The sequence below is a fragment of the Schistocerca serialis genome, chromosome 5 (assembly GCF_023864345.2).
Source record: "Schistocerca serialis cubense isolate TAMUIC-IGC-003099 chromosome 5, iqSchSeri2.2, whole genome shotgun sequence".
NCBI lineage: Eukaryota > Metazoa > Arthropoda > Insecta > Orthoptera > Acrididae > Schistocerca > Schistocerca serialis.
Genome location: NC_064642.1, coordinates 484426034 through 484451400, shown reverse-complemented (window position 1 = coordinate 484451400; position 25367 = coordinate 484426034). Strand labels below are relative to the sequence as shown.

At 40.5% G+C, this 25367-nt stretch overlaps 1 protein-coding gene across 1 annotated transcript in view; it reads left to right on the top strand.

The window, feature by feature from the left end:
* Positions 1–24448, top strand: part of LOC126482018 (putative gustatory receptor 2a) — a 32638-nt gene extending 8190 nt beyond the window's left edge. The window contains exon 2 of the mRNA XM_050105988.1: positions 23982–24448. Coding sequence (XP_049961945.1) covers positions 23982–24448 — 467 coding nt within the window. The remainder of the gene's footprint in view (positions 1–23981) is intronic.
* The last annotated feature ends 919 nt before the right edge of the window (positions 24449–25367 follow it).

The window sequence follows — 25367 nt, the reverse complement described above, 5'->3', positions numbered from 1 at the left end:
ATGGTTCAGATATTTTTCTGATTGTATTCCATACTACGGAGTCGTATCTGCAGAGGCTGCCCGGGAGACAGAGTGTGGCGCTGGCGGATCAGATGCGTGAGGCGAGCTGCGACGTGAGGATGCGGCCTCACAGCGGTCGCGGCCGTCCACCAAGTCTTCCCTAATAACGAAGGTCACTCCGTCACAGTGGCACGACAGTGCCCGGACTCGAGGTCAGGACTGCTGAAGAGCAGGGACGAGCGGCTGGTGCGCTGTTGGCTGCTCAGACTAAGTAGACAGGAAAAGGTCCCTCGTTCGAAACCAGGTGAGCGCCCATGACAGCGGCGTGGCCGCATCCTGCCGTCTCAGCTCGAAAAGTCGCTCTGAAGTGCCATTATGCTATTGTAGCTCTCAACAGACCGAAACAAATGAACCTGAAGTACAATATGAGATCTGTAACTTTAATTTTAATACTGTCTGAAATCAATAACGCTACATGAATTCTTAATATGGTGTACTAGATAAGAGTAGTGTGCAACAAAGATAAGAGATTTCTGTCAACAGCTCGTCTCATACTTATGGAATGTTTACTGTTAGAGAATTTTATTAAGGCAGTCAGAATTCATTTGTTTGGAGGGTTTATCTCACACTCTGGTAAACAGAAGCTGTAGCCGTGGGCCTAGTACCACTGTCATGTCTCTGTTTCTATTTAAATGCAATTTTAATCTTCAGACGTCTTAATTCAGTTTCTCAATTGCAGGGGCACGGCCCGTATTATATAATTCTGAATAAGCTAAGTTTCCCCTTTTTTTTCGTTTTTGCTCCTTCAGTGATATATCCCTGTGAAAGCATAAACGACATTCATTGCTCACAACACAACCACTTGGCAGGAACGTGTGATTGGAAAAACGACACTTTCACTTATATGTGGCCTTGAAACTGCTCATACCAGTGGATCAAGTGATCCAAATGTTCTTTGGAATGTTTTGATTTGAAGTTTACTGAAAAACATTCGGAAAACATTTTATACGAATTTCTGAGAGAAAACTTTGATTACCTTCATCAATGGTTTAAGCTCAACATTTTTCATTCCGTGAGTTATAGACTGTCTATTTGGTCAATTTTCTATGAGTAGTTTCTGTGTCCGTATGACAGTCGCTCAGGAAGCAACAGTACGTGGTTTGACTTGATTGCAATTTCAGTGACACGGCAATAAAAACATCCTTCCAGGATATATATAAAACTATGCAAATATAATATATCTTAGGGTAATGCGACAAAATGGAAACCCCACAACGTGCATTGGACTAGTGAAGCAAGGGCCATTGTGGAAAGAATGGAAGGATGGATAGCATTTGGCGGAGAACATATTTTAAACACTGATAACACCTTATATATATATATATATATATATATATATATATATATATATATATATATATGAGAAGGGTAGCTCGATAAGCCCTGGTAAATATATGGTATGGCCTGGGATAATGCAACAACATAGAAATTCCAAAAGATGGCCTCTGCTTCACTAGTTCTATGCACATCATAGAATTCCCATGTTGTCACATTATCCTAAGATATACGAAAGATGCCACGGTTCCCCTTCATGTAATCCATATCTTTCTTTTTATACCTTAGAATTCCAGTCAAGCATTGCTATTACATTTCTGTCTTCGTTAAAAATCTGAATAGTTTTTGTTATCTCACCTTACATTCATTTATAAACCTCTTCAGCATCTATGGAGCTACTAGGCATATAAACCTCTAAAACTGTGGCTGTGAATCTTGCTTTTGTGAATTTTTTCTCCATAGCTGAGCCAATTTTAGTTCTGTACGATAGGTAGTTGGTCATTTTCATCTACCGAGGTCGTTACCAATCGCAGCGGAAATGCAGTATCAATGTCGGGTACGAGAGGTGCATTAAATTACCACCATAGTTAATTTTATCAACAGCTCGGGGGGTGAGAAATATCTTACCTTTGATTTAACAATTTATCAGTACTGAATGTCAGTGGTTGATGTTTAAAATTTACTGACGACTTAGGCGCATTTTATTTAATACAACATGTTCGATTCTACACAGAGTACGCGAAAGAACTTGCCCCCCTTCTAACAGCCGTGTACCGCAAGTCTCTAGAGGAACGGCGGATTCCAAATGATTGGAAAAGAGCACAGGTAGTCCCAGTCTTCAAGAAGGGTCGTCCAGCAGATGCGCAAAACTATATCTCTGACGTCGATCTGTTGTAGAATTTTAGAACATGTTTTTTGCTCGAGTATCATGACGTTTTTGGAAACCCAGAATCTACTCTGTAGGAATCAACATGGATTCCGGAAACAGCGATCGTGTGAGACCCAACTCGCTTTATTTGTTCATGAGACCCAGAAAATATTAGATACAGGCTCCCAGGTAGATGCTACTTTTCTTGACTTCCGGAAGGCGTTCCATACAGTTCTGCACTGTCGCCTGATAAACAAAGTAAGAGCCTACGGAATATCAGACCAGCTGTGTGGCTGGATTGAAGAGTTTTTAGCAAACAGAACACAACATGTTGTTATCAATGGAGAGATGTCTACAGACGTTAAAGTAACCTCTGGCGTGCCACAGGGGAGTGTTATGGGACCATTCCTTTTCACAATATATATAAATGTCCTAGTAGATAGTGTCGGAAGTTCCATGCGGCTTTTCGCGGATGATGCTGTAGTATACAGAGAAGTTGCAGCATTAGAAAATTGTAGCGAAATGCAGGTAGATCTGCAGCGGATAGGCACTTGGTGCAGGGAGTGGCATCTGTCCCTTAACATAGACAAATGTAATGTATTGCGAATACATAGAAAGCAGGATCCTTTATTGTATGATTATATGATAGCGGAACAAACACTGGTAGCAGCTACTTCTGTAAAATATCTGGGAGTATGCGTGCAGAACGATTTGAAGTGGAATGATCATATAAAATTAATTGTTGGTAAGGCGGGTACGAGGTTGAGATTCATTGGGAGAGTGCTTAGAAAATGTAGTCCATCAACAAAGGAGGTAGCTTACAAAACACTCGTTCGACCTATACTTGAGTATTGCTCATCAGTGTGGCATCCGTACCAGGTCAGATTGACAGAGGAGATAGAGAAGATCCAAAGAAGAGCGGCGCGTTTCGTCACAGGGTTATTTGGTAAGCGTTATAGCGTTATGGAGATGTTTAGCAAACTCAAGTGGCAGACTCTGCAAGAGAGGCGCTCTGCATCGCGGTGTAGCTTGCTCGCCAGGTTTCGAGAGGGTGCGTTTCTGGATGAGGTATCGAATATATTGCTTCCCCCTACTTATACCTCCCGAGGAGATCACGAATGTAAAATTAGAGAGATTAGAGCGCGCACGGAGGCTTTCAGACAGTCGTTCTTCCCGCGAACCATACGCGACTGGAACAGGAAAGGGAGGTAATGACAGTGGCACGTAAAGTGCCCTCCGCCACACACCGTTGGGTGGTTTGCGGAGTATAAATGTAGATGTAGATAGACATTCTTGTTGGAAGCGTAAAGAATACAGTAATTTCTTGATCTGAAATCTATGCTACAGTGTAAACTGATGAAATGTTCCTCTGTGTCTTGAAGTTGGTCGCTTGACCGAGACTGTTTGTCTATCAATAAATAAATACGTCTTACATCAGATTTTGGTGGTTTCCATGATTTTGTTTTTTAGCTTATGGGATCATTGCTACCGGAGGTGAACTAATATCCAGTTGGCACTGAGCTGCCTTTGGGACCGCGTGTGTTGCATGTATACCCCATCGTAATTTGAGAAGATTCAATATGACGAGAGTTGGCGCTGGGGGTACTGATAGCATTCGAGTTTCTACCACTCATGTCATCCATGGAAAGATCCACCATGGCTGACGTGCCTCTCTCTCGCACACACTACCTTCGGCAACTGCAACCATTGGCCGCATTTCCGGCATTAGTTATCTCCGGGCACTGAGCATTGTCGCTGTACTGCGGCACAGCGCACTGCGCGTGGACGTCCGGAAGGTGAGTATGTGGGATGTTAGACTGTTTTCAGTCTTCTCAGGCATGTAGCCGTGAATAGATCGTGGTAGACCCTTTCCTACTTCCTTCTTCGTCCTGGTGAGAAACAGTCCACTTAGGAATACTATAATACTTTAAAAAAAGGCAGTACACTTAGCGGACCTCTAGCTGTAGGGAAGTCTATAACCATGACGGTATAAATTCATCCCGAAATCCGAAATTGCAACTATTATTTCATACATCACAGCTTCCAATCGTGACGTCAGATAATAATAGGTTTGGAATATTTAATGAAATTTCTTGTCATGAACATAATACTATTTTTTACGCACGCAGACTACTGCAAATTGTCAATATCTTTTATGTCGAGTAGTTTTAAACTGTGTGAAGCAAATTCTTTACACGCTGTATTAAGGATTTAATTTATATTTGCCATGGCACATATTCTAAAGCAACGTTTGTAACATCTTCAAGGCATGACATTTTGCACCAGATTTAATAACTCCTGAAGCAGAACTTGAAGTGTACCACAAGAAAATGTGCCAGAGGAGCTGAGACAGCTTACAGTGCAAGGTGAAAGGAAATATTCCATGCTAGATACTGTGGCATCTGCAAAGCAAACTACAACCCTCTCTACGCAATGATCTTATTTTATAGTGTATTTCGAATCAGCCGGCTTCTGTTTTTCAAACATTGTCAAATTGTGCGTGTGTGTGTGTATGAAATAACTACGGCGTCCGCCTTATATCCCTTACATTTCGATAATGTGACTAAAATTAATTATTTATTACCTTCAGCAGTATTACTGGATCAATTCCCAGTCAGATGTTTGCTTTGGAAGGAAGGCGTCTCTCAAGTGGTATCTGACAGGTTTGTTCACGCATACAGACTACTTTAGATGGCGGGAGAAACCAACTGAAATTTCTCAGGTATCAATTGTCAAAGGGTTGCCGCTTCCTGAAGCTTTTGGTCCCGGGGATCAGCTCACTGCTGCTCCCAGCGGCCGGCAAGGATCCTGGCGGTTGCGTGGCCCCCTTGGCGTAAGCCCAAGCGTCTTGCTGCACAGGCATGCATGGTGAGGCAGCCGACAGACGTCACAGGCCCTGGGACATGCAGCCGGGTAACCTGCATGAGTTGTGAGACACAAGGAGTGTTCTGTGATACGTTTACGCGATCTGTGACAGTGTAATTATGAGTTTCTTTATGCGGTCTGATTGAAAAAAGCATCGCAATCGTTTTTAATAGTCCATGCACTGCAGTCGATTTCCTGACAAATTACTTAAATTAACTATATTCCATATACCACCTCATATCCTGTAAATTTTTAAATGAACAATATTCATCACATTGTTTAAATTGTTTAAACAATATTCCATTTTACTTCAGTCAAACAATAAATATATCCAGAAGTGGGTGGGAGGAAAGGAAAGCTGAGGTAGGAAATCAAATTGATATGATGGTAGCGGGGCAGGAGGGCTTTTTGAATAACCTGAAGCAGCTCGTGAATACTAAAGGTAGCGCAATTGAGCCATTTACCACAAATTACTTTCCCTCCACTTAATTAATAATATGAATCAGCTAATTAGATATTGTGCTTGATGCCAGGTTTTCGAGAGGGTGAGAGGATAAGGGCGACATCAACATCCACTTAACTGAATATTGGATTATGGACGGATTATCTTCATGGAGTCATAATCTGCTTGGCAGAACAATAGGTTGAGCACCTGTCAATCATAAGAGAACCATTGGTCTGCCTCTGAATGTATACTTGCCCCTGAATGTGGCAACCCATAATAAAAAATTGCGCTGGTACTGTCTTTGTTCCCCTACTAACGTGTATTCCTACTGTTTGAGGATTGGACGATATTTGGGAACTATAAGTAAATTTATTGATTCGTTAATTTCCTCATGCACCCTAAATTGTGTATATGTGTGTGTTAAATGTTATGTCAGAAACCATCAGCTGTCATGAAACAAAACTATCTATTTATAATTATAACAAGAATCATACTGCATAATTGTTGCACTCGAGAGGAGACTTTCTGTACCCAGAAACTTTGAAAGCAGACCGTTTAGTGATTTTAGATGTTATGAACGAACATAAGTGCCCATTTTGTTAGATGTTACATTAATTGTACACTGAGACTTTTCCTATGCAGTTTCTGAAGTTCAATACAGTTCTCCCATCTGCCTAAGAACAATGCGCAATGCACATGTAACTTGATATAGTGCATCGCGGTATACGCAAGACACCTGTACCAAGTATTTGGGAGCTAAGTGCCAATATTGACACCAGGGGATTAATCTCATCGACAGATTGTCTACCATGCCCCACAATAAATATATAGTTTCGAATGGATCAAAGTAGTGAAAAAACATGACCTTAGGTGAAAAGTAGATCTAATAAGTCTAGGAAGCAAATCGTAGCATAAGAATATTTGAAATCTATAAGGGATATTTGTTTTGTAAAGGATGTGTGAAGCCAAGGATACTTTCAGTTGAGACCTTTGGAAAACATTCGCCATCATTCTAAGAGAGCCTAATATTTATGAATGATCTACAAAAGTGCTAAAACTCACAATTGAAGGTCACAATTAAAGAATATTAATTTGAAAGAATCGTGACCTGAAAATTCGAATTGTCAAACTCCTGCAATACAACAAATTGAAGTAGAAGCCTTTGAAACACAAACAAAATGAATTGTATATAATATGAATAACATATAATTGCAATAATGAAAACAGTAACAATGAGAATAGGTCACCTTATCTACCACTATATAAATATGCAAAAACGCTTTTCTTTGCCTTGAAATGTATGTAACCAGTATCCTCTTCTGAATAATCCTCCTCATGTATTTCAGATCATAATTGATATGTCTCCATCGAGTCATCGAAGATCTCTTTTGCGGAGCGTAAATGTGATTCCTCTTTTAAAAAATGTTTACATGTACTAAAGTGTTTCACGCAATTTACTCACTGTTGTGCAAAGCTTCATAGTCGTTTAATGAGAACTGACAGCATCCTTTCAACAAGTTATGTAAATGTCACCAACATACAAAATATAGATACTTTCGCAGCTAAGTAACAGCCTCACGAACAAGTACTTTTACGTAAGAAGTAGATAAAAATGTAACACATATTTTCAACATAGATGAATATGTGATGTGTAGTGATCTTCCTGAATAGAGAGTATTAGCTTCACGTTATCATATGAATAAAAAACACTCGAGTTTTGTACGTCTCCAATGTAAGACAACTCAGGTGTAAATAACAAAATAGGTTTCCACTGATGATTGAGCGTAAACGTTGCAACTGGTAGCGTGAAGAGATGGGACTCCTCGTCGTGTCCTCCACAGACTCGACCAGTCTATGAAATTCGGTAAGCCATGTGAGCCAATGGGTAATATTGCCTGAGGGTCCTCAAGTGCAAGTATGGGGAACCAGGAGATTGCAAACTAGAGCCTGGTACGCGCCACCAGTCCATCGTTGCTGTACGCTCTGTGCGTTATTCAGCAACCACAATGTGTCACAATGATGAAACGATGTGGATGACAGGGCTAAGGCATTGGCTAAGCTGCTCTTATCGTGAGGATTCTGCAAACTTATATGTTGTTGTAGTCTCCAGTCCAAAGACAGGTTTCATGCAGTTCTCCATGCTACTCTATCGTCTGCAAGCCTCTTCATCTCTGAGTATTACTGCAACGTTCTTCCATCTGAACGAGGTTACTTTATTCATATCTTTGTCTCCCTCTACAATTGTTACCTCCCACACTTTCCGCCAATACTAAACTGGCGACCCTTGATGTTTCAGAATGTGTCGTATTAGCTGCTCTCTTCTTCGAGTCGGAATGTGACAAAAAATTATTTTCTGCCAATTCCTCCCTGTTCTATACCTCCTCATTAGTTGCGTAATCTACCCACCTGATCTTCAGTATTCTTCTTGAGCACCACATTCTCTTCTTGTCTAAACTGTTTATCGGTCGTGTTTCATTTTCATACTTGGCTACACTCCATTCAAATACTTGCAGAAAAGACTTCCTAACATTCAGATCTATACTTACTGTTTACAATTTTCTTTTCTTTAGAAACGCTTTTCTTGCCATAGCCACTTTACATTTTACATCCCCTGTAAATTATGGGTCATCAGTTATTTTGGTGTCCAAATAGCAAAACTCAGCCACTACTCTGAGAGTGTCGTTTCCTAATGTATTTCACTCAGCATCACCTGATTTCATTGGAATACATTCCCTTATCCATATTTTGCTTTTGTTGGTGTTCATGTTATATCCTCCGTTCAAGAAACTATCCATTTTGTTCAACTGCTCTCTCAAGTCGTTTGCAGTATCTGACAGATGTACAACGTCATACTCCCTTCTCAACCACTGCTTCCCTTTCATGTCCGTCGACTATTATAATTGCCGTCTGGTTACTGTACAAGTTGTAAACATCCTTTCGCTTCCTATATTTTATCCCTGCTGCCTTCAATAGTTCAACAAACCTCTGTTATAGTAATGACCAGAAATATTAAATCAGACGTCAGTACTTTGAATATAATTGACCTTAACATCCCATGTATTATTGGAGTTAATGTTGTTAGCGAATAATGGAGTCTCCACGTTAACCTCGTGGGATCTCTGACGTCGTAGACAAATGCTACAAGACCAGAGGCACCATTTATTATCTCTCATAAAACATCGTATTTTTAAAAAAATGTTATATTGAGACGATATAGAGCCTCCAGTGAAGGAAGATAACTTTACTCGTTACCTTGTCTGTCGTCAGTATAGTTTTACTTGGTTCTCGTCACAGATAGTTTTAAAACATTTCTTATGAGGTCTGACTTTATACTTCTTTGGTAATTAGCGACAAAGACAAGTGTATTGGCACTTAAATTATTAACGTAACAGTTTAGCAGTTTGTACCATAACACTGGATGATAAGTTCAGGTATTCGTATAGACCTTAATGACTGGAAGTGATTATTGGAGGTTGTATTTCATTTTTTGAGGCAAAAGGGCGGTCTTTAGAGTTGGGCGAGCTAGATTTCAAATGTCGAAATTTAGAGATAAATGACATGTACGGAGAAACAGAAATTGTGGAATTTTTAATGTGGAATTGAATTTCTATGTTTGAAAAGCAGTGAGAAGACTTGCAGGATATAGTTTCCATTCCAAAGTTCAAATCGGAAGTGGATTACAGAATTCTCAGATAGCTACAAGCATCGCTTAGAGTTAAGGATCTTGGGTTAGTTAAACCTTACGTCATGCGTCAATGAGAAACCTGTGACGCTCATCTAACAAAATTTCATAATATCATGATTCTAATTCAAGATACTGTTTCCTTCACCGATGATCATGTTACTGCATGTACAGTTTATGCATTACCTCATTGTCATACATTTATTCAGCCTGTCGCCATCCTCAATTGAAATAAGAAGAAGAATTCATCTGCTTACTCTTGGATCTGAATCTTAATATGTGCAACTATCTTTCCAACTTTTTCAGCGTTCATTATTTTAGACCTACTGATTTAAAGGAGTAGAATGACGTTTGCTGTATTAAGTTCTACCATTCTTTCCTCTGGTAGATCTACACTAGAGGAAAACAGTACTATGTCTTCATCAACACAAAGAAGGTGCGTGCACGTTGGATAAAAGTATATTTCTTCTTTGTTTACCGAATTTAACGATCTGAAATTTTCTTTTAAGACTGCCGAAAACAATATTAACGATACGATCTCCGACTGGCCTGCCTCGTCTCTCTGTTTGGAATTTCTACGAGGGTTAGTCGGAAAGTAAGGGCCGATGGGTTGCGAAATGGAAACGACATTGAAAATCCGATGAAGCTTTGCCCAGATGTGTTGGGTAGTGCCTGTCCATCGCCTCACATCGCCCTTTTAAGTTCTGAGTTCGTAATGATGGCATGAAGATGCCTAGAACAGCAGTGTCTCCCGCCAAGTATGGGTAACCGCTGCGAAGTTTCACCTGATTTCACGCACCCCCACATAACTTACCTGTCATGTATTTTCCTTCTCCATGAGAATGGAGATTACCATGAGAAAAAGATTGAATAATCAACGAAAAGATAACGTTCTACGAGTCGGGGCGTGGAATGTCAGAAGCTTGAATGTGGTAGGGAAACTAGAAAATCTGAAAAGGGAAATGCAAAGGCTCAATCTAGATATAGTAGGGGTCAGTGAAGTGAAGTGGAAGGAAGACAAGGATTTCTAGTCAGATGAGTACCGGGTAATATCAACAGCAGCAGAAAATGGTATAACAGGTGTAGGATTCGTTATGAATAGGAAGGTAGGGCAGAGGGTGTGTTACTGTGAACAGTTCAGTGAGCGGGTTGTTCTAATCAGAATCGACAGCAGACCAACACCGACAACGATAGTTCAGGTATACATGCCGACGTCGTAAGCTGAATATGAACAGATAGAGAAAGTGTATGAGGATATTGAAAGGGTAATGCAGTATGTAAAGGGGGACGAAATTCTAATAGTCATGGGCGACTGGAATGCAGCTGTAGGGGAAGGAGTAGAAGAAAAGGTTACAGGAGAATATTGGCTTCGGACAAGGAATGAAAGAGGAGAAAGACTAATTGAGTTCTGTAACAAGTTTCAGCTAGTAATAGCGAATACCCTGTTCAAGAATCACAAGAGGAGGAGGTATACTTGGAAAAGGCCGGGAGATACGGGAAAATTTCAATTAGATTACATCATGGTCAGACAGAGATTCCGAAATCAGATACTGTATTGTAAGGCGTACCCAGGAGCAGATATAGACTCGGATTACAATGTAGTAGTGATGAAGAGTAGGCTGTAGTTCAAGACATTAGTCAGAAAGAATCAATACGCAAAGAAGTGGGATACGGAAGTACTAAGGAATGACGAAATACGTTTGAAGTTCTCTAACGCTATAGATACAGCAATAAGGAATAGCGCAGTAGGCAGTACAGTTGAAGAGGAATGGACATCCATAAAAAGGGCCATCACAGAAGTTGGGAAGGAAAACTTAGGTACAAAGAAGGTAGCTGCGAAGAAACCATGGATGACAGAAGAAACACTTCAGTTGACTGATGAAAGGAGGAAGTACAAACATGTCCCGGCAAAATCAGGAATACAGAAATACAAGTCGCTGAGGAATGAAATAAATAGGAAGTGCAGGGAAGCTAAGACGAAATGGCTGCAGGAAAAATGTGAAGACATCGAAAAAGATATGATTGTCGGAAGGACAGACTCAGCATACAGGAAAGTCAAAGCAACCTTTGGTGACATTAAAAGCAACGGTGGTAACATTAAGAGTGCAACTGGAATTCCACTGTTAAATGCAGAGGAGAGAGCTGATAGGTGGAAAGAATACATTGAAAACCTCTATGAGGGTGAAGATTTGTCTGATGTGATAGAAGAAGAAACAGGAGTCGATTTAGAAGAGTTAGGGGATCCAGTATTAGAAACGGAATTTAAAAGAGCTTTGGAGGACTTACGGTCAAATAAGGCAGAAGGGATAGATAACATTCCATCAGAATTTCTAAAATCACTGGGGGAAGTGGCAACAAAACGACTATTCACGTTGGTGTGTAGAATATATGAGTATGGCGACATACCATCTGACTTTCGGAAAAGCATCATCCACACAATTCCGAAGACGGCAAGAGCTGCCAAATGCGAGAATTATCGCACAGTGAGCTTAACAGCTCATGCATCGAAGCTGCTTACAAGAATAATATACAGAAGAATGGAAAAGAAAATTGAGAATGCGCTAGGTGACGATCAGTTTGGCTTTAGGAAAAGTAAAGGGACGAGAGAGGCAATTCTGACGTTACAGCTAATAATGGAAGCACGGCTAAAGAAAAATCAAGACACTTTCATAGGATTTGTCGACCTGGAAAAAGCGTTCGACAATATAAAATGGTGCAAGCTGTTCGAGATTCTGAAAAAAGTAGGGGTAAGCTATAGGGAGAGACGGGTCATATACAATATGTACAACAACCAAGAGGGAATAATAAGAGTGGACGATCAAGAACGAAGTGCTCGTATTAAGAAGGGTGTAAGACAAGGCTGTAGCCTTTCGCCCCTACTCTTCAATCTGTACATCGAGGAAGCAATGATGGAAATAAAAGAAAGGTTCAGGAGTGGAATAAAAATACAAGGTGAAAGGATATCAATGATCGATTCGCTGATGACATTGCTATCCTGAGTGAAAGTGAAGAAGAATTAAATGATCTGCTGAACGGAATGAACAGTCTAATGAGTACACAGTATCGTTTGAGAGTAAATCGGAGAAAGACGAAGGTAATGAGAAGTAGTAGAAATGAGAACAGCGAGAAACTTAACATCAGGATTGATGGTCACGAAGTCAATGAAGTTAAGGAATTCTGCTACCTAGGCAGTAAAATAACCAATGACGGACGGAGCAAGGAAGACATCAAAAGCAGACTCGCTATGGCAAAAAAGGCATTTCTGGCGAAGAGAAGTCTACTAATATCAAATACCGGCCTTAATTTGAGGAAGAAATTTCTGAGAATGTACGTCTGGAGTACAGCTTTGTATGGTAGTGAAACATGGACTGTGGGAAAACCGGAACAGAAGAGAATCGAAGCATTTGAGATGTGGTGCTATAGACGAATGTTGAAAATTAGGTGGACTGATAAGGTAAGGAATGAGGAGGTTCTACGCAGAATCGGAGAGGAAAGGAATATGTGGAAAACACTGATAAGGAGAAGGGACAGGATGATAGGACATCTGCTAAGACATGAGGGAATGACTTCCATGGTACTAGAGGGAGCTGTAGAGGGCAAAAACTGTAGAGGCAGACAGAGATTGGAATACGTCAAGCAAATAATTGAGGACGTAGGTTGCAAGTGCTACTCTGAGATGAAGAGGTTAGCACAGGAAAGGAATTCGTGGCGAGCTGCATCAAACCAGTCAGTAGACTGATGACCAAAAAAAAGAGAACTGCTGGCCACACACTGCAGTAGCAATGAGTAGGCCCCTGTAGCGTTTTCGATGAGAACTTTTTGGTCACCCACCGTACAAACCGGGCTTGGCTCCCTCTCATGATCATCTCTGCTCACAGACAATTGCCTGCAGATCAGCGTACAGAAGTGGAAGGAGGCGATGACGGCTGCCTTCTATGACGAAGATACAGGCTCCCAGGTAGATGCTACTTTTCTTGACTTCCGGAAGGCGTTCGATACAGTTCCGCACTGTCGCCTGATAAACAAAGTAAGAGCCTACGGAATATCAGACCAGCTGTGTGGCTGGATTGATGAGTTTTTAGCAAACAGAACACAGCATGTTGTTATCAATGGAGAGACGTCTACTGACGTTAAAGTAACCTCTGGCGTGCCACAGGGGAGTGTTATGGGACCATTGCTTTTCACAATATATATAAATGACCTAGTAGATAGTGTCGGAAGTTCCATGCGGCTTTCGCGGATGATGCTGTAGTATACAGAGAAGTAGCAGCATTAGAAAATTGTAGCGAAATGCAGGAAGATCTGCAGCGGATAGGCACTTGGTGCAGGGAGTTGCAACTGACCCTTAACATAGACAAATGTAATGTATTGCGAATACATAGAAAGAAGGATCCTTTATTGTATGATTATATGATAGCGGAACAAACACTGGTAGCAGTTACTTCTGTAAAATATCTGGGAGTATGCGTGCAGAACGATTTGAAGTGGAATGATCATATAAAATTAATTGTTGGTAAGGCGGGTACCAGGTTGAGATTCATTGGGAGAGTGCTTAGAAAATGTAGTCCATCAACAAAGGAGGTTGCTTACAAAACACTCGTTCGACCTATACTTGAGTATTGCTCATCAGTGTGGGATACGTACCAGATCGGTCTGACGGAGGAGATAGAGAAGATCCAAAGAAGAGCGGCGCGTTTCGTCACAGGGTTATTTGGTAACCGTGATAGCGTTACGGAGATGTTTAATAAACTCAAGTGGCAGACTCTGCAAGAGAGGCGCTCTGCATCGCGGTGTAGCTTGCTCGCCAGGTTTCGAGAGGGTGCGTTTCTGGATGAGGTATCGAATATATTGCTTCCCCCTACTTATACCTCCCGAGGAGATCACGAATGTAAAATTAGAGAGATTAGAGCGCGCACGGAGGCTTTCAGACAGTCGTTCTTCCCGCGAACCATACGCGACTGGAACAGGAAAGGGAGGTAATGACAGTGGCACGTAAAGTGCCCTCCGCCACACACCGTTGGGTGGCTTGCGGAGTATCAATGTAGATGTAGATGTAGTTGTAGCAACACTTGAAATCGATGAAACTGCCGTAATGTATAGCAAACAAGCTTATTGGGTTTTCTTGCAGTTTCAACCGCTCACGGAAAATGCAGTGGGAGCAGTAATCTGTAGTCAGCAGTCATCTATTCGAAAACCATTCCACGTGGATACAAGAATATGATCTCCCCAGAAGTCCTTGGAGGATCGTGAACAATATATGAGAAGACCAAGGCAACTGTGGTTATTTAAAACAAGAGTGGGGTGGCGCTAGTTCTGCGAGTTGTCACTGTGGCGCCTCCTTACACTCAATCCACCATGCCGTTGCTGACTGTTCTCCTTGTTCTTACAAAGGAACGTTAATGGTCATTCACTACACGTAGGATGTCGCGATTGGGGAACTAGATCTGGAGATGTAAGATTGTACGAGCTTGTGATTGTGCACATTTGTCCAAACGTGTTGTCGGCATGTATATGTTTTCATCATAGTATAATAAATGTATGAGATGCATATATTATTCTACGGAGTAACGTACTGGGTGGTTCAATAGATGTTGTGTACTAAAAGTTATTTTATTACTGTGACACATAACATCACGGACTACATAAATATAGTTATAAACTCATGGAGAATTGATATCAATGGAGAACATTTTCAATGTGGCTATCGTGGTTGTTCAAGACGAACACTCATATTCCGCTCTACTCGCCGGCTCGGTTCTACATCTTTTGCGTTGTACGCTTCCATGACTCGAGCTCTGAGTTCCACTAGATCTCGAGGATGCTGACGGAAGAGTTCATCTTTTAAATAACCTCAAAGAAAATAATCACAGTGGTTGATGATGGGGCAGTCAGCTTGCTAAATTTGACCACATTGAAGACACTTAGGGAAGCGGCGAGAAAGCATTCTTTCTTAAAATGCTTCATGCTGAAAGTCGACAACAACATTGGCTGTCTGTGAGTGGGCTCCATCTTGCACAAACGCCAGCGTGTGCGTTGGCAGTCGAGTAGAACAAAGTTCAGGAATTTACTGTCCAATTAATTCGTGGCTTGATATGGCAGTTAAAACACATTTTAGCCGTAATTGTCCCTTCACGAAAGGTCAATGGACGTTCAGTGGTCTAAAACATGACATTTTATTTGCTGGCCACGCCATTAACATGGACGTCAGCCTTGTCAGAGATCCAGAAGTTGTGAGGAAATCCTTCTCGTTCCCTGAGCATAACCCGAGCAGTAGAATTACGTCTGTCTCCTTTCTGCTAATAGAGAAAGTTTGGAGCACTGTCATTTTGTACAGCAAAAAATGAAGGTCTGAATGAAGAACGTGTTGAAGAGAGCGGTCTAGTATTCTCCCGCATAGCTTCCACATTTTCAGGTGATCGAATGTGAAGGACACGTAGCCACTTTGGTTTCAATATCCCGCTATTTTCCAATAGCTGATACTAGCCACATATTGTGTGTTTAGCGGGAGCCCAATTTTTATTAAAATGGTCATAGAAATTTCTTTCTGCGTATTTGTTTCTGCGTATAACAGCGCTAACTTGGCTCTCTCTTAAGCAGCCAATCGTCCCTTGTAAGGCCATTTAAAACAATTGATTTGAGGTGAGCCCCAGCGAACAGCCCAGTAACCACTGTGTGTGGGACCAGAGTTCACAAATACCTACGTCACTTTAATGTTATGACCATGAAGTAAATATGAGACACCTCAAAATCTCCTGCGCTAACCTGTAGACTGATTCAGTGATTGTTTCACTGAAGGGAAGGGTTTGTAGAACTGTGACAAAATCCCACGCAATTCTGTCAGCCGCAGAGGAAGTTAAAATTCATTGTGACTGCTCAGTTCCACTATTCGTTCGCGAAATACCAGTATTCCATAGTGCCATATCGACTTGTAAAATCAGCTTGATACTCTCTCTGATTAATATCGAATTTTTTTTGCTATCCATTTGAAAATATTTATGAATATTTTGTACGTTATAGACAGCAGGCTGATAGGTGTCTTTTTTGTAGGACATTACTGATGATACTGTATACAGTAGTAACTGGAGGGGAAGTAAGATCCAGAAATGAAATAACGGTTTTTAACGATTTCATATACCGCCAAGTGGCAGAGAGTGACGATGTGCTCTATGTCGGCGTAATTCATACAGCAGATACGTATGCGTATATTGAAATGTTACTTTCTCTCCTTGATCTGTCCTTTTTATATTGATTGTATTTTGAAATGAGACATTCTGGGGTTCATGAGGGACCGTGTAATCTGCCTGCCACTCTCACGAACTCAGAAGGAAAGGAAAACTCTCGCTTCGAATTCTCGCCTAAAAAAAAGAAAAAAAGTCTGTTCTCGTTGAATAATCATTCACCCAGGATACAACACTCAAGTCTTGTCTCTAATAAGTCCTCAAACTGAACTCGGAGAGGGTAACATCATTGCAAGTGACCGCTGGCGCAAAGAAAGCACAGATTAAAATAAAAAATGTGACAGAACCTATTTATAAAATTTTCACTAATGAAGGGCCACCTCTTAAGAGTCATCAAGTTGAGTGAAATAAGTTAAATGAATTAATTGTAATAAATATAGTTTATTTTGATCGTGTGGAATATACAATACAATCTGAAGTCAATGATACTTATAAAAAGTAAAATTTGCAGCAAGAATGGTAAAATAAGATAAAGCTACCTTGAAACTAAAAATCGTGGAATCTTAATTATCCACTAAATGTTCAGAGAGTAATGAACTTAGGTGTGCAACACCTTAAGCTAATTATTAACCAAAATTCTTCACAAAGAAGACCGATTTATCAAACCAGTCAATTGATTGTGATTATTTTAGTAACAATTACATTAGTATGGGTGATACCCCATTATTTAAGAGCAGTTGAATCAAATAACAAGGTACACTGCTAGCGGATGTGCAGGTAGTGTCCCAGTAGGTCTGTGCACCTCAAAAATTCAATACAGGGAACTACTGAATACTAAATCTGAACTAACACAAATCCGAGTTAATACAAATGCAATTCAAGTTGCGAGAAATGAAAAGACTGCACTGGTGTGAAATTACGACACTTACTCAAACAGTAAACTAGTCCAAGGCCACAGACCAGCATCTTGGCGATCGAAACTCGGAGTTCCCTGATCGATACACCACTCGCCGCCCTCTCTGCAGCCACATACTCTCGCTTCAGAACACCTCGTCCTAGAGGAAAGAGTCTGTCACAACTACCAGCCTGACACCCCAAGATTTCTCTTTCCAGCACAAATCGCTGGGAGGAAACTGCTAAAATTCTTCAACAGAGCCCACTGTGTGTATCTTAGTTGTCTGAAGGCTTTCCCACTGATTTTTGTCTCACCGCTCATTGGGAAAACCAAAAACCAGGGGGACGGCTGCTGGAGCTCTCATAATACAAAAGGTTCTCACTCTGTGGAAGTACAACATGGCGGAGTCGCGTACTTCAGTGCCCAAAAAGGGAGAGCAACTTCGTACACCTGCGAACACTTCAGGGGCTCAACGAAACTTCCTGTACTTCAAAGGCCACGCTCTGTCCTGCCGACAGACAAGAACGGGCAAAAAGTCACGGGCAACCTGTTGCGTTCTTATAATTTCGCGTCCTTTGAGAAGCTTTAGGGAAAGAACCCTGTGTTTCGAAGTGACCACCCGCCACCCAGGACGATGCCGACTCGCCTGAGCTGCTTCGCACAAGAGAAAATGTTGTATTTGGCTTCAACTGTCACTACGAGTGTCCATTCTCCCAGCACAGTAAAGAAAAGAGACATTTTCAGACAGAGTAAATACTGAATAGAACCATGTGACAGACCACTGAAATTACAATGTTAGTCATTTCTCAAAATAGGACAATGATCAACATTTTATAGAGTGTGGAATCATGTAACGTATCACTCAGACCTACGAAGGCACTGTGGCGTTCGCTGTGTTATTCAGTGGTTTGGTATTTAACTAATTTGTAAATGAAAATGATAATCTTATTTTATTACATTGATTAATTACTGAATAATTTTTCTGCCGGCTAAAGAATTGGTCAAGTTGCTAAAGTTCTCCAAGTTAACGTTGTGTTAAAGTGTTGTCTGTAAGCTGTGTAAGCGTCAGTAAATCACAGTCCATACAACAGATTCTATACAACTATTGATTATGATGGAAATAGTTATCTTCAGCAAAATGATCATTAAAACCACCGAATATCAGCCGCGCACAACACTGACGTATGTTACCTGAAATAATATTCTTCGCAACTCGAGCGTAATTAATGTCTGCTCCATACATCAGCTAGAAAAGTTTGTTATAAGGATCCTGCTACGAGCACTGTTTTTAAAGAACCAATCTGATTCGAATCATTTTCATTAAAATGAGTTCTGGACCACCGGTGCACATTTATTTTTACACATTTGTATTACGTTCGGCATTTATGTCTGCAGAGTTGCGTAATTTGAATTTGCCGCTGATATAATTGTTAAGATGGCGGCAGACAATTGATGGAGACTTTCTATTGTTAGAGCAAATAGGATAAGAATTTGTAATGCTTATTAAACTTCACTTTCGTATTGCGCACTATTTAGACTTCATCAAGCAAACATTTGATTTTTTTTCTAAGGAAAACATAGACAAAAACGCGATGCAAATCGCTATCATCAATGGCTGCGCTCCTTGCACCGGGAAGAAATAATTAACACAGATGATGCTTACTGAAAGAGGAATTAAAGTTACAAATAATTATTCACTGATATTTATAATAATAATGAACTCTATTCTCAAGTAATAATTAACAAATAATTACAATTCTTAACAGACTTCAGTTTGATATGCGTCCGCAACCTACAAAAGCCAACCAACAAAAGGTAAAAAAAAAACAAAGGAAGACAAACGCAGATCATAAAAGGAATTTACACTTATCATTGTCTTTGTATGATACACAACGATATGTCCAACTACATCATAAAATATTATATAAATAATTGATATTTATCATCGTTTTCACTCTTTTTTCAAATGCTGAATAGATAATGTTTATAACTGTTAGAGGCATAATTTCCTCTCGTCGCACTGTAGCTAAAATTTATCTCGTGGATGTTACAGCACCTTGAGATCTCAGCTGCCTGATTCATTGCACATTTCATCATAATTTTACTTTTTTCTTATACATCGGTAAGTCTTTGTTTAATAACGGTTTCTGAGCAGTAGGTTTTAGTCCCCCTTTTGTTATGTGCTACATAAATGTCGTGAGCTTTATGACATACGTTATCTATGAGTAATAGTGCAGCAACTTCAATATTAAATAATTGCCTATTGGCTAGGTGAAGAACTGTAACGAGGTCAGGTAAAACCAGACTGCAACATGGATTGTGCACGAACCGCTTCAGACAGGATAATTTGCCGTAGCAAAAAGAGAAATGAATGCCTATGAGCTTAATATTATCGGGTTTAGTGACACTGAATGGAAAGGAAGTGGTCATTTCTTGACCGAAGGAGGGAACACCATGTGATTTTCAGGGAGAAGGACCAAAATAAAAATTGTATTCCAACAGTCAATCCTCGGAATCTGAACAGCTGTGATATAGGTTACGAATCCGTTAATGACAGACCTCTTTCTCTAACTGTATTCTTGTCAAAGTAAACTTAACACCATTTAGATCTAGGCCCCTACCAACTGAGTGTCGAATGAGGAAATAGAGAAATTTTATAAGCAATTGGAACAAGTCAGTAATAAGATCGCTCAAAGAGGAGAGTCAATAATTTCAAAGCTAAAACTGGAGATAATACCCGAGATAAAAACTTGAAATCTGTGGTTGCGCAGCATGGTCCAGATGAGAAAACTGAACGGAGCAGGTACTTACTAAATTTCTGTGCCAGTAACGAGGTGACCGCCTGTAACTCTCTGTTCTAACATCACCTGGTGACAGATTTAGAAACCAGATTGCCTGCTGGATAGAGCGGAGACGTTAGCAGACTTCGGTCTTTGACTGAAGTCCTGGCTGTGCAAGTGACGAATGTTTCCTATCCACGAAAATGCAGATTTAGCTCAAATCTAGGAAGAGAAGCGGAGAAAGATAGCCAGGACTCATACACTAAGAAGCTCTACTGAAATATGGTGAATCAAATCTCCACGTCATCAATCTTTATAAGGTACCGCGAGTATCATGGACATGGGCCCGAATGAAGGACGTTGTTTCCCTGTAGCTTTTGACATCTGCACGACTGCAAAGTGCAGAACATCCTGGGATATCACAATGCACAATACAACTAATTGAAGAGAGAAGCAATCTGAAGAAATTTCGAATCCACACTACTCGGCATCAAGACAGATATAAGAACATGTGCAGAGAAATTCAAGGAACTGTAGGAAGTACATATCACATTTGATTGACGATACCAGTGATGAGATAGAACAAAATCATAATCACAGCAGAATACGTGATCTATTCAAGAAACGCAATAGCATCTTAGATGAATTTGGTATTCGTGCTTGGGTGGTAGATGACGAGAATGGCTATCTTGTCAGAGACAAGGAAGACATTGTTGCGAGGTGGAAACACTACTGTGAAAAGTTGTAGTCTGGGTTCAACAACGGTTTGGACAATCAAGCAGTTGACCAACTTGCACTGAAACCTAGAATCTTGCTCAAGAAAATAGAGTACTCAGTTCAACATCTGAAGAACTAAAACTCTCTTCGTCTAGGCGGTGTGTCTTAGGAGACACTCAAGGAAACGGGGCAAAAAGAGGTTGTGCTTCTTTCTTTGTGTAAGAGAATGTGGGAAAGTTGGGTGTGACGGCGGAATGGCCAAGCGGTTCTAGGCGCTTCAGTCTACAACCGCGCGACCGCTACAGTCGCAGGTTCGAATCCTGCCTCGGGCATGGATGTGTGTGATGTCCTTAGGTTAGTTAGGTTTAAGTAGTTCTAAGTTCTAGGGGACTGATGACCTCAAAAGTTAACTCCCATAGTGCTCAGAGCCATTTGAACCACTTGAAACTTGGGTGTAGCCGGAAGACTGGTCAACGTCTCTGTTCCTAAACAAGAAAGGGGCAATCAGGAACTGCACCATCTACTGAGCAAAAGCTGTCATATCACATGTAAGTAAAATTTTGCTCTTCATCTTAAACCAGCGTTTGAAGCCGTACATTCAGTCTTACATATCCATCGAAAGAAGCAGGTTTTATTTGATGGAAAGGAACTAATGAACAGATCTTCAACATACGAGAAAAAGTTGAGAAGTCGTGAGAGATCTGTGTTCCTGATCTCATCTTGCTTCCTTGACTATAAGACAACCTTTGGCTGTTTTATCTGGTGAATGTTGTGGCAGGTGCTTGTAGAGTTCGGTATCCCACCACTCTTGATAGCATTGATCACAAGTCTCCACGATAATGGCCTCGCAGCTATGAAGACAAGTGCTGGCACGTCTGACTTCTTCATACATTTCTGCATGCTCAGAAAGTGTTGTTTCCTTTCCCACCAATTGTGCGACACCTTTGCAGAACACATCTGTAGTAATGTCCTTGATGGGTGGACTAAAGTCATCGCAATTGGTGGGAAAATTATTAACAACCCCCGTTTGCTGTGACACTTTTCCGTTAGCCAACAGCTAAGTTGAGCTAGCTGACCTACTAAGAAACGTATGGATTAGATAACAATCTCAGTAGTTCCAGACTCTTGATAATTGATAGAAGAGCACATATTCAACTCACAGATCGATAGAAGGAATTGGAAATCATCTAATTTTTCATCTACCTTCAGTCAACTATCTGCGACACACGGAGCTGTGAAGATGAGATAAGAAGTCGGATCACGCTAGGGCGCGTGGCTATGAGGAAGCTCAGAAAGATCGGGCAGAGCAGGGCGATAATAAACAGCATACGGATCGGCTTATTGAAACACTCGTCTTTCCCGTCTTCTTAATGGCTGCGAAACACGGCCGTAGATAAGGAGCGCATTGATGCTTTTGAGTTTTGGTGGTGGCCCACGATGCTGGGTATAGAACGGACCGAGATAAGAGTAAATGTGTCCATTATCGGGACGTTCGTCTCCAGGTGCCTTTCTTCTCGTGTCAGTAGAAATGTAAGTTATTGGATAGAACAAGTCAAGTTCTCCATTCAACTTCTTTGGAAGGCTCTAAGGACAGCTATTAACCGTTTGAAATGGAAACGCTTCGTTCATGGGGGTCACGACACTCAGCAATGAGCACTGTGATGATGAAAACAAGTAAAATTTTAAGTCCAGCTGACAATATGTTGAACAGAGTGCTAATGTTAATATCATTAGCTAGCGTATGGTGTGGAACAGTGCTGGTCCAGCGAACTAAATTATCTCAGTTCTCATATGAAATATTTCAGCGAAAGTGATGCAAACAGAAGAGAGAACACTGCTATCTTGTTAAATGTATCACACTGCTTAGTTCCTGCCAGCAGTCTATTGAAAGACTCTCAACATTTTAAATCAAAAGCTGTGCAGTGCGATTGTAAACCAAACTGGTGTTTTCTGGAAACCATCAATTCGAAATTTTTTAAATAAATTGGTATTTAAAATTAAAGATTACAGTAATAATACATAAATTGGAAAACTGTATGTTAATATTTGAGCTCCTACCGGTATCTGCTTTTATTTCCCCGAAATGTACCACAGTTTTTATTGTCGATGCCCATAATCTGATGCGCTTGTAAAAGTGAATACGTACAGTATAAGTTCTATGTATTTAGCCCATTATTCTCCATACATGACAGGAAACTGTTTCTCAATAGACATATTGATTACCTACGGCTTTCTTCTCGATATAATGGCTATTGATAAAATCGGTGTACTCTCATTAGGTAAAGTACATCGGTGAGGTGTGCTGGCACTCCATAGACTGCAGGTTAGTGAAAATGGCATCACCACAGATGAACGCACTATGTGGCTTACTTGGCGAACTTCGGATTTCTCTCTTTTTCTGTAAAATATTTAGTTGTGCTCCAGTATACATTAACAGTGAGAACGCTCGAGTGGTAGTGAGTAAGAAGGCTAAATTTTACAGTTTATCTATAGCACTGGTGCTCCTTTTCTTTGTCCTTTATGACATAACGGTAAGGCTGACAAACAGAAAGAAGTATTCAAATCGTTTAGTGTTGTTCTGTGACTTGTGCACCCTTATATTTGCCACGAGCATTGCTTTGATATTTATTCTGTGTAGCTGTACATTGAAGCAACGAGATGTTGACACATTTTGCTTAAGACTTGCTTCGATGACCACGTACATGAACCACGTCAAGCACACAGAGTTATTCCATTTGGGATCTTCTCACAAATGGGCAACGGCCACGCTGAGCGCGTATTTGGCTGTTGTAACAGGTTATACTTTCTTTCTTACAGGCGACTCATTTTATTTCTCGCGAGTAATGCGTGTTCTTTATACTCAGACTTTGACAAACATCATTACGATACAGTTTCTGGTCTTTAACTTGCTCATAAGAAGGTGGTTTGGGCAAGTTAATAAGTATTTACTGCAGGTGTTCGGTATCCGTACAGAAGATGACCTTACTATCAAGATTACAGAAGCACTACGCTCTTGCTCAGTAAATAAAAATTCGCAACGTGCTAACTGTTTATTCGTCAGCTATGTCCACCTACCTACAGTAAAGCGTGAGGATGAAACAACTTTAAATGGACCACCGAAGAATGTGTCAAATCGACACGAACTTATACTTAGACGGAAAAGTTGCGTGCTGCTGAAAATGATACGTAAAAATTACTGTCTTCTTCATCAAATAGCAACATCTGTAAACAATGCCTATGGTGTGCCAAATCTATCAGAAATTTCCAGTTATTTTGTATGTATTGTAATGAACATGTACTTCTTTGTAATCTATTTGTTTGACATAGATAGTACTCTGCAAGGCCCACAGAAAACACACACATTACTTAGTTTGTCACTATGGACTGGCCTGATGGTTCTTCGCTTGGTGATATTAGCCTACAGCAGCGAGATGGTCGTTCAGGAAGCTAGCCGCACACAGCGGCTGGTCACCAAACTTCAGATGTTACCAGTGCCTGCTAGCAGTGGCTGCCAGGAAGAGCTGCTGCTGTTTGAGGAACAGCTGGCACGCAGTCCACTACACTACAGCGCAGCTGGCTTCTTCGCGCTGGATTTGTCGTTGCTGAAGAGCTTCGTGGCAGCTGTGACGACCTATCTGGTCATTCTCGTCCAGTTCCAAATCCCTGATACAAATAAGGAGTAAGGAGTGTTACAGTATTACTGGCTCCATTTCTGAAGGAGTGAGATAAGAAGTCATCGAGTTAAAACAATTAGCAGTGATAAACCTCTATTGAAAGACTTTCTTTTATATTTCCATGAAGTTACATTTTTCATAGTTTGAGCCTAAAACTATCGTCGGCAATATTAAACTTGGCGACACGAGTGTGAGTCCTGTTACTGTTGACTGAAATAAATCTTGATACTTGACAGAGTCTGAAAATACAAATAAGTAGTTTTCATGTATTGTGCACGGCATGACCATTACCATTTCCAGTCACAATCTCTTGTTTGTTTTGGTTTATCATTAATCAGGAATGGCACTTTCTAGGTACATAAGAATTCACTAGTTATTTAGAGTACGGAATATAAAGTCAATATAATCACTCACTTTGGTTTATAGTATACTTGTACTATCCATTAATTTGAGTAAGTGAAAGTTAAGAATTTGAAATTTATTAGAAATTATGAATACGTTTTTAGAAATGATGTGACCAGAAACACTGAACTCTGAAAAAGGATTGGGATCCATAACACAATACATCTGGTCAAATATTAAATAATATCTGATCTGCAAATCATCTTGTTCCACTACTTGATATTTAATAAAACATAAATGTCTTTAAGTAATCCAAATTCACAACATTCGTAATAAATAGATGCACTATGCATGGCAAATGTGCAATGTTGTCTTCTTCTATGTGTGGTAAAGCCTTTGAAAACAATGAATCATGTCATATGGAGGGGAAAGTACTCTTCACGAATGAAGTAATTGATGCAATGTAAGAAGTTACCTACAGTAAGTAAAGATGTCGTAATTACAGTTTATCGCTGCAATAGGATGTAGTTTTTTTCAACAGATATCAAAGTCACGGTGTTTGTGTGTGTGTGTGTGAGTGTGTGTG